This window comes from Alnus glutinosa, chromosome 3 (genome assembly GCF_958979055.1).
Source record: "Alnus glutinosa chromosome 3, dhAlnGlut1.1, whole genome shotgun sequence".
NCBI lineage: Eukaryota > Viridiplantae > Streptophyta > Magnoliopsida > Fagales > Betulaceae > Alnus > Alnus glutinosa.
The window spans coordinates 33,150,507-33,159,817 of record NC_084888.1 but is presented as its reverse complement, the minus strand read 5'-3'; the positions used below and the strand labels follow the sequence as shown (position 1 = coordinate 33,159,817).

At 36.8% G+C, this 9,311-nt stretch overlaps 2 protein-coding genes across 2 annotated transcripts; one reads left to right on the top strand and one right to left on the bottom strand.

Moving 5' to 3' along the window:
* The first annotated feature begins 363 nt into the window (after window positions 1-363).
* Window positions 364-4,863, top strand: LOC133864669 (uncharacterized). The gene is made up of 9 exons (XM_062301070.1): window positions 364-472; window positions 1,318-1,491; window positions 1,599-1,790; window positions 1,871-2,134; window positions 2,318-2,352; window positions 2,441-2,533; window positions 2,746-2,935; window positions 3,032-3,651; window positions 3,774-4,863. The coding sequence occupies exons 1-9, from the start codon at window positions 433-435 to the stop codon at window positions 4,443-4,445; spliced, it is 2,280 nt and encodes a 759-aa protein (XP_062157054.1). The 5' UTR covers window positions 364-432; the 3' UTR covers window positions 4,446-4,863.
* Window positions 4,864-6,493: 1,630 nt separating this feature from the next.
* Window positions 6,494-9,311, bottom strand: LOC133862374 (small ribosomal subunit protein uS12). Its single transcript, XM_062298160.1, has 4 exons — window positions 9,172-9,311; window positions 7,709-7,864; window positions 7,480-7,606; window positions 6,494-6,879 (listed from the first exon to the last, which is right to left on the bottom strand). Exons 1-4 carry the CDS (start codon window positions 9,174-9,176, stop codon window positions 6,739-6,741), a joined length of 429 nt encoding a protein of 142 aa, XP_062154144.1. The 5' UTR covers window positions 9,177-9,311; the 3' UTR covers window positions 6,494-6,738.

Here is a 9,311-nt window from a genome sequence, read left to right as displayed (position 1 = left end):
AATCGCAATTTTTAAAAACGCAGTTTCCAAATGATCTATGTTCTGCAATTTAGTTTAAAATCACACTTATTGTCTACGAAATCGCAATCCCAAACGCACCCTAAATATGAGTGTGTATAAAAAAATGTGTACAAATATCATTTGTCTATATCGTGAATGTTTTTACCATTTTTAGATTTAATCGAAAATATAATAATATATAAAACTTTAAAAAAAAAAAATTAACGTAATAAATACTGTAAAGATTATAGAGAATCTTGAGTTAGTAAGTAATAATTAATTAGTAATTATGCCGATTCTATGACCAAAAGAGTACAATTTTGCTTTTCCTGAAAGTTTGAAAATTTCCCTCTTCACCCACACCTCTTTCTCTCTCTATCCACGAACAGAAGAATCATGAAGTAGAGCTAGGGAGAGCTCAGACCATTTGCTATGGCGCCCGAAAACGATTTTCAAGGACTTCAATTATCAGGTCTCTCTCTCTCTCGTATTAAAGAATGTGATTCTTTCTTTCTTTCTTGGGAAATGAAAACTTTTTATCGTTTAAATGATTAGTTTTCATTTTTCTCAGCAACCAATCATTAGTTCGTCTATCAAACGAATTTTGTAGCTTTGAACTTTTGAATGAAGAGCAACAAGAATCGCTGAAAGAAACCTGCGGTTCTATATGTTGAACAATGCCCATTGGTGGTTATATTTTGACCTTATATCTAATTAATTTTACGACGCATGAGGAAAAATGGATTTATATTGGTGAATTGCATTCATATTTCGATTTTTCTTTTTCCTTTTTCAACGTGCCTCTGATTATTGTAATTGCATGAGGATCTGTTCGCTGAATGAAGAAATAGGTGCCAACATGGATTTGTGAAATGATTTTGATAGTGTTATTCAAGTGTGATGGAGAATCCCATATCGAGTAAAAACATAAAGCTTGGTTGGTATAACATAATTGGGCCTATCAAAGCCGTGGATGGGGCCGGTTCTTGACCTTCTTATCTATAGGTAGATTATGACTGAAAGATTGTTAGACTTGAAACTTCTTAAGTGATTGATATATAATTGGGTCCAAACCCAAAAGCTTAACGTGTTTATTTCCCGGTATAGTTTTGGTTGTGAAAGTGTTATAAGTGACAAGTGACGTAAAGGTGGAAGCAGTTTTGAAAGTTTTGTGTTTGGAATTGTTTGTTAATGCTTTAGCTAGGTTATCGAACGAGGCCGGAGGCCGGAAGGTTATAATCTCTTTTCCTTGATTCTTCCTTTTATATTTCTATTGGCGCTGAAACCAATTTTTGGTTGAACTCGAAAAACTGGCAGCAGTTATGGATACTAGACAGAAGGTTGATGGTTTGAAGGTGTTTGAGATCGGAAAGGACATGGACAATGCGGCAAACGTACGTGGGAAAAGGGACCAGGAGTGTTTGAAACCAAAACCCAAGTGTAATATACGCAAGAGTTTGGCTTGGGATAGTGCCTTTTTCACGAGTCCAGGTATGCTTATTATGCTGAAAAAGAAACTGGTTTTTTGTAAGTGCTCTTTATGAATATCCACCCAATGCATCCATTCAGCTGAAATCAGTAGTTTTGAATTGTCTCAGGAGTTTTGGATCCAGAAGAGTTGTTCCAAACTCTTAACTTAAGAGATGTAGGAATTTCACTCGGCTCACCTGGAAATGGGGAACAAAATATTGTGCCTTCTGAGTCCCTGAAAACAGAAAGGACAAGCGGATTTGGCAAATGTGATCCACGCCAAAGTTTAGCTTGGGATAGTGCCTTTTTCACTAGTGCAGGTAGAGTTTGTGGCTAAGAAACCATTACATAGGTGCCTTCTGTCAATATTATCTCATTGTACATATTTCTCTATGCTTAGGAGTTCTGGAACCTGAGGAGTTGTCGATGATAAATAAAGGATTTAAGAAGTTTGAATCACGTACACCTGATGGGATTGAAGAACTTTGGAGGTCGGTTGAATCAAACTCTACAGTAGACAGTACTGGTGGTTCCCCTTTAACAAGCCTTGAGATTGATCTGTTTGAAGATATAAGAGGATCTGCACATAGATCAACTCAAGTATCCAACATAACAGCTTCTACTTCCAACTTGCAAAGAGGAAGACACATGAAAAATGTCTGCTGTAAGTAAACTTCCATTTCTGTACGTGTTTACTAAGAGTTTTTCCTCATTCTCTGTATATGTACCCCATATGACTGGGTTGGTTGTTGCTAGTGTTCTGTCTAGGATAATTTTTTTTTTTGGTCTTGTATTATTGCCCATTTGATAATGGTAAACTTATGCTTGTGCTACTGATTCTTTTCAGCGTCACAAAAAGTGGATGCTTCCTCTCAAGTTCGGGTAAGTGCTTGTCATGCAAATTGTCTAATTATTCTTTTTATGATCGTAACATATCTTTCTGACAGAGTCATTGTGTTTGATATTTCAGATGAAACCCATGCCAACTTCCAGAGGGAAAAGCATCACCAGAAATGGATTAGAGAGGGTCATTAGTGAGGCTTCTGTTCCCCCACAAGCTCATGTAAGCAGTAGTAGAGTAGATTGAATTGATTGCTTTGTTCATACTGTTGCATACACTGCTCATCTATGCATTACCCAAGCTGCTTAGATTGAAACAGGCAATAGCTGAAATTAGTGGCAAGTTTCTTTTTATCATAGTTACACACATGCTGGTATTAATGAGATCAAATCTTTTAAAATATGATTGAACTGACTTTAATTAATTAATTAAAGCATGGTGCTGGAACTGGAGAACTCAATCCAAAGCATGCTGCTAGAAGTGGAGAACTGCATCTTCCATCATCTCTAAAGCCCCCAAAGATATCAAAGCGGGCTAACCGAATTTCAACAGCTCCAACCAAAAGGGCTTCTTGGGGTACAAACCATGCCAAACTGGAAACTCATAATTTGGAAGCCACATCTGGTGAGGATTACCAGTAATATCAGATTGATTGCTCAACACTGAATGACTTTTTAAGTAGCTTTGATCTGAAATTTTGAAGTTCATGTATTCTTACAGGAAACTGTTTGAGTGGGTCAAAAAAACCTTGCCTGGGTGTCTCATCAAGTAGAATCCGTAATTCTATTCCATCTCCACAATCATCTTTGTTGAGTTCACCCACTGCCACAAATGAATCCACAATTTCTTCTTCCTCCTCATACAGCAGGTTATGTGGTTCTGCAGCTGATACCTCTGGTAAATCTCCTTTTAGCTCTTCGAGAGCAACTGCTACCAGGCATGCCAATTTGGTTGCCACTGGCTCAACCTTTAGAACTCCTCCAAAATATACAACTAAAAAATATGAGCTGGGAGATTCTAACCCTACTTGTTTGTTATCCATGTCAAAGTCTTCCTCGAGTACACCACCTGCTAGCTCCATTGATGGATGCTCCTTGGAATCATTGTCAACTTCTTTGAATCAAGAATCAAATAACACGAAGGCAAGTTTTTATACTACAATGGATACCCATCAACAGGATGAACCCTGTTTTGGATTTGAAAGCCAGGAAACAAGTTCCCCAATTCAGTACGTCAACAAAATTTTAGCAGAAAGTAGCTCTGTTCCTTCAGACGTTTCAAGAACTATTAAACCTTCAAGTCTTAGAAGACCATCACCAAAGATTGGATTTTTTGATGCGGTTAGTAATTGCTTATTTTTGTTCTAGTTACGGTAGATATCATTTTGAGTTTCACTTTCAACTAGTGCCATTTAAGATCTGCTTTTGTGTTTTTTATTTTTCCTTTTGTTATTAATTGACAGGAAAATCCTACGATGCCAATGACAAATCGAGGTCCACAGATTCATTCAGGTGTAGGAAGTGCTCTGTCTGAAAGTGGCACCGGTGTTGGAGCTGTGAACAGAACAGAATATGGCAAGCATCAACCTCCAAGAACATTAAAGAGGACTAAGAATATGAAGATTGGTACTCAGCAAACAAGAGTGTCAAGTCCTGCTTTACTCATCAGGCCTTCATCTCCAGTGCTGTTTGAGGAAGCAGAAAATGATTTTCTAGAAGTATCTGTCTTTCCAGGGCCCGTGAAAGATTGTTTTGCCACAACGTCCAGAGCTCAGAATAATTTGCACCACAGAATGAAAAGCAAAGATTGCTTGACAACTAAGAGATTGGGTGATGAGAGAGATGATGCGGCAAAACTTGGTCTCGGATCTACTTCAAAGGCAGAAGACAAAGGAAATATGAGCAAAATGGGCAGAGAGTGTGACGATCAATGCTACCTAAAGGCCAAGAAGCATGCTTCAAGAAAGCATGAAAGTTGCAGCATACCTCATGAAGACGACAAGGAAAATTTATATGGTGTCGAAAAACAAGTTGAAAGTTTAAGTAGAAATATTGGAGCTCTTGATCTCAGCAGTGATGTGATGATGGAGGTTAGAGAGAAAAGGGGCCGCTATATTACTACTGAGCACCAATAACTCTCATTGCTCAAAGCTATGCATCAGCATGGGGTCCGTCTTCATGGATGATAATAATATAAGGATTGTTCTGACGATTATGTTGAAGCGTAGTTCCTTCTAGCTTCCCTCTGTTCCTCAGATTGTGCACAGCACAAGTTCTCGTTGGCTGTTAAAGACTCTCCATTTTCCATTGAAGTGTATTATCTGGGTTGCCAACAGAATCAACAATGGAAGAGATGGCAGAGGAGGCATCAATTTTCCCCTTTGCAGGAGAGCTCATATTTTTTACAACAGTACTACTGAGGCATAGCCATTTTGAGTTCTCAGAGATGTTTGCTGTCCCCGAATTTAGAAATAAGCGATCTCCCTGAATTTCATTGTGCTGTTCTTATGGTCTAGGGACTAGGGACTCATCTTTATACAATAATCATGCTTGTCTAGGATACCTCCATTTTTTCTTTCTTTTTTTCTTTTTTTCAGCATTTTTGACTTAAAAGGTACTGAATTTCAAAACGTCTCAATAATAGGTCGTCCGTTAAGATTTGCTGGTAAATTCTGCCAAAATTATCAAAATACCCTTCTGATTATTTTTTAAAAAAAGTTTTATAAAATTTTTCAAAGATTCAGACATGTGTATTTTTTTAAATTCCGTTAAATTCTAACCTACACCAAAATTCTAGCAATTATTTTTTTTCTTGAAAAAAAAAAAAACGAGAGGTATTTCGAAAATTTTGACAGAATTTAACGGTAAATTCTAACGGGATACCTGTAATTGAAACGTTTTGAAAATTGAATACCTTTGTTTGAGATGTTTTGAAATTCAGTAGCCTTAAGTCAAATAGGCCGATAGTTTAGTACCTTTAAGTTTAGTTTTTTTTTTTTTTTTAATGAGCAGGATACTTAATTTATTCGGAGAATATATTAGCCACAAAAGCTCATGATTTTGACACAAAACGATTTACGGGCTCCGTGTAATATTTTCTACTACGGCCTTCAAAGAAAGTAAACATGGTTTTTCTTCCTTGTCCATCATATGGTTCCACAGCAGAGAGTGGATCCAACAACAATAGCGAAATCAGACGTCAAACTACTTTCGGACTATAATCACCTAGACAATTCAGACAAGCAATTAAGAGAGGACTCCAATGAAGTTTACGTGCTCGAACAAGTGCACCGGTAAGCCCCGATAAGCCCTATTAGAGTCCTCTCTCATGCGGGGATTGGGCAAACTGCGATTCATTAGGATCCACTACTTTCCCCATAGCAACAAACTGTTTTTCCACCTAAAATAACTTAGCACACATACCATGCAAAACTTAAAAAGTGTCTCTTTTATGGATTGCGTTTGGACAACGAGGCACGAGGCCGTGCTAGCACTCCCTTGTAGTCTTGTAGATATATAGACTCATCTTCAGGGGAAAAGATAGCGTTTAGAATTTGGAAGGGGCAAAACTGGAAAAATAAAATAAAATTAAGGAGTAAAATTTTAATTTTAAAAAAATTATAATAATAGTTTTTAAAAAAAATTTAGAGAAAGCATAATAATTTGGGGGGTTGGCCCCAAAGTTACCATGTAGCTCAGCGCTCCACCCTGCTCATCTTATTTTCTGTAATGACTTCAAAAATCAAAAATCAAACTTTGATTTCTAATATTCATTAGTACCCTGCATTTTTTTATTAATTATTTTAATCATTTCTAATGGATAAGCTCCTCATCATCTTGGTTCTTATCTCTTAGTAAAAAAATTTGATACCTTTCACATTTCTCTAAGGAAAATAGACTGGGAACCCATTCCAAATCAAATATATTGGGTTTGTTTGTTTTCTGATTTCAAAACAAAAACATTAACAGACAACCTATAACACAACATTCAAAACTGTTTCACCTTTATAACCAAAAAAAAATCAAATAACACTCTGGAAAACACATTAACAAATAAAGCCGCATTCCTTTTGTCCAGTAAAACCACAATATATGATGATAATGAAATATTAAGAAAACACTAAATGACAAAGCATCCCAAGTTTACCAAACCCAAACATCAGAACCATGAAAAAATGCCTCGTTAAAAGAAAAAATAATCAACAACCTCAGTTTCCAAAATTTTGTTTTTTTAGGACAAAGAGAACCAGGTTCTAAAGTAGCAAATAAAGATTCACTTACAAAGTTTTGCTCTTACTGAATCGTTGCTACAAGTATCATCTAAATAAAAAGCATCCTCAGCTAAAAAATTAAATAAAACAAAACAAAACAAAATGCATGCTGGGGTGGGGGTAAAAGACGGCAAATATGAGCTTTCAGACAATAAGCCTAAGACCTTGGCTTTTCCTTTTTCTCCTTAAAGAGAGCGAGCAGAGACACACCAGATACCTTCACAACCTTGAATCTGACTCCAGGGATATCTCCCACAGCATGCCCCTTTCGTCCAAATCCTGCAATTAAAACCTCGTCCTGCACCAAACACGCCAGGCATTTATCAAGTCCAGCATATAGACTATAGAGAAGAAAAAGTCTGACGCCATTATTAATTTGTGCAGAAAATACACTTTCTTATACCCTTGACCCATGTCTCTGCAAAGTCCTAGGTGTCAAACATAAAAATGGGCTCACAAACTTACAGAGCAGACACTTTTGTGTTTTTGTCATTTTCCCTAAATTCTTTTCAGGGTGTCATAAGTGGTTTCCACCATGGAAAATTATTTTGACATCTAAGTTATACCTTTACAGAGCCTAACCAAATGCCCCCAATATACACAAGGTTCGAATTGGAAGGATTTGTTTGGGGTTGGGGGTTTATTCGATTATTGTTGAGGTACATACTTATTTGCTAACATGCCAAAGTTCGAAATGATTTGAAATCAAATTTTCATATTATGCTGAACCGCAACAAACTTATGGAGAAAGAAATTTTAACATACGAGGGGTGGTACTAGCAAGTTAAAACTTTGAAATTTTTGGACTCCTCGCTTTCCGGGTTTTTTTTTTTTTTTTTTGGGGGGGGGGGGGGGGGTATGGGAAGGACTTTTAATTTCTACAATTATTCGAACTTACGTTCTCCTCAATGTAGTTTAAGCAACCATCATTAGGAACAAAAGCAGCGATCTTTTTTCCATTTTTGATCAGCTGAACACGAGCACATTTTCTGATAGCAGAGTTTGGCTGCTTAGCCTCAATGCCACTGCATCAACCAATCATGAAATTATTAGTCCCATTGGTAAGTTGATGTAATCCACGGAAAACATTTCATAAAATAATAGAAAGGCGATAGAAGTAATCTTACATCTTTTCTAGAACAATGCCCTTAGCATGGGATGATCCAGCAAATGGTTTTTTCCACTCGTTTCCCAGGTGAGACTTCTTATATGACTTGTCAGCCCACCTCTGCCTTCTGCGGTGGGACTTGAGCTTACGACCAGCTCCCATTCCACGTGTCTTCCTGCACAACACTCACATTTTCTCTAAATCATAAATTCATTGATGATTTAAACTGTTCAAAAAAGAACTATTGACAGTAATATCAGAGGCATATAGGAGGAGCAGTTAAGCAAATTCCAAACAGAGGTTGCAGCTGCAAGACAAGCTGAGGCATGTAATGATGCCTGCTATCCTAGTTAATTTTTTTATAGGCTAAAATTATCATGCTTAGTCCATATATGTCTGAAAATCAAATCATGCTTGCTGATCATCCTAATAAAAAATATCTTTATGGCAGAATTCAACACTTACAACAACACATTTAGACTAAAAGTTGCTATAGTGCATGAAAAGTATCTTCCAAGTTCAACACTTTCCACATACTTTGATTATAGTATATCCATCAGCAACATCTGTGCACCAAAAATTATTTGCTACCGTCTAAACTCAGGTAAGAGACTCCACATGTTACATTCTCACTTCCCAGGGCACATAATTTTAGAACCTTTTATGTCTTATGCTTAATCATTAATTTACATTGCTCCAAACAAACTTCAAATTACTGAACTCCATTAAACATGTTTCTCTTGCCAAATAAGCATTTCAACTACCACAGATTGAACATGTGAGAGGATCCGAACGAATTCTGCTTTCATTTCCTTTTCTTTGAATTTAGTCCTAAGGTTACTGATGTTACCGTGTCAAGGTCAGGCAGGCTTACAACAACATGCTCACAAGCAGAACCTCTTGCCAAATAAAGCATTTCAACGACTATTTAAGTAATGGGTATCTAACTTAATGCAGGCCCCACAGAAACCCATAGAGGTCCCATGACTCACAACTGAAAAAGATGCAATTTTGTAGTTATGCCAGACCCGTTAATATTAAACCATGTCTGTCACTCTAATATTCAGTTTAATGTGAACTTTCAAAGATTAACCCACAAAATCTGAATACCTCAAAAGCCATCTGTGAATAATCTTAACCACATCAAACGCACTTTATCAAAGAAGCCTAACACGAGCACCTGGTTTACCCTATAACGTCCACTATCCTTTCCTCTCCTGAGTTTTCAGAGCAAACAAACGTTCAAGCTTAATTAAAAAAATAGATAAAAAAAATACGAAAAATATTTTCAAAAGCAGCTTTCAGTTGCTTAGAATGCGAATGAATATATATATATACACACACCAGATTTAAATTTCTGAAGACCTACAACCTAAAATAAGCAATCAAAAAGAAAATCTGCTAATATCAGACAGAAATTGGTGATTGGTTCTCGAGAAAATTCGGCAAAGAAAATTTGTGAAAGCAAGAAAAAATATTTACCCCATAGTGGCTGAGTAAGAGGGTCTTCGATTGTAGCAAAGAGATCAGAAGCCGAAGCAGATAGGAAGCGCCGGCTTGTAAAACCCAAACCCTAGATATGGCGGTGCGCTATTTATAACGCGTGTTTGTATATATAGCTC

What these genes read in the sequence shown, in the direction of transcription:
- LOC133864669 (XM_062301070.1), top strand. Translation starts at nt 433, where the DNA reads ATGGCGCCCGAAAACGATTTTCAAGGACTTCAATTATCAG. An exon ending in TCAAGGACTTCAATTATCAG is followed by an intron (nt 473 to 1,317) that starts GTCTCTCTCTCT and finishes AAAAACTGGCAG; the next exon opens with CAGTTATGGATACTAGACAG. An exon ending in ATGCTTCCTCTCAAGTTCGG is followed by an intron (nt 2,353 to 2,440) that starts GTAAGTGCTTGT and finishes TTGATATTTCAG; the next exon opens with ATGAAACCCATGCCAACTTC.
- LOC133862374 (XM_062298160.1), bottom strand. An exon ending in GGCATTGTTCTAGAAAAGAT is followed by an intron (nt 7,607 to 7,708) that starts GTAAGATTACTT and finishes TGGTTGATGCAG; the next exon opens with TGGCATTGAGGCTAAGCAGC. An exon ending in TAAACTACATTGAGGAGAAC is followed by an intron (nt 6,880 to 7,479) that starts GTAAGTTCGAAT and finishes TGTTTGGTGCAG; the next exon opens with GACGAGGTTTTAATTGCAGG.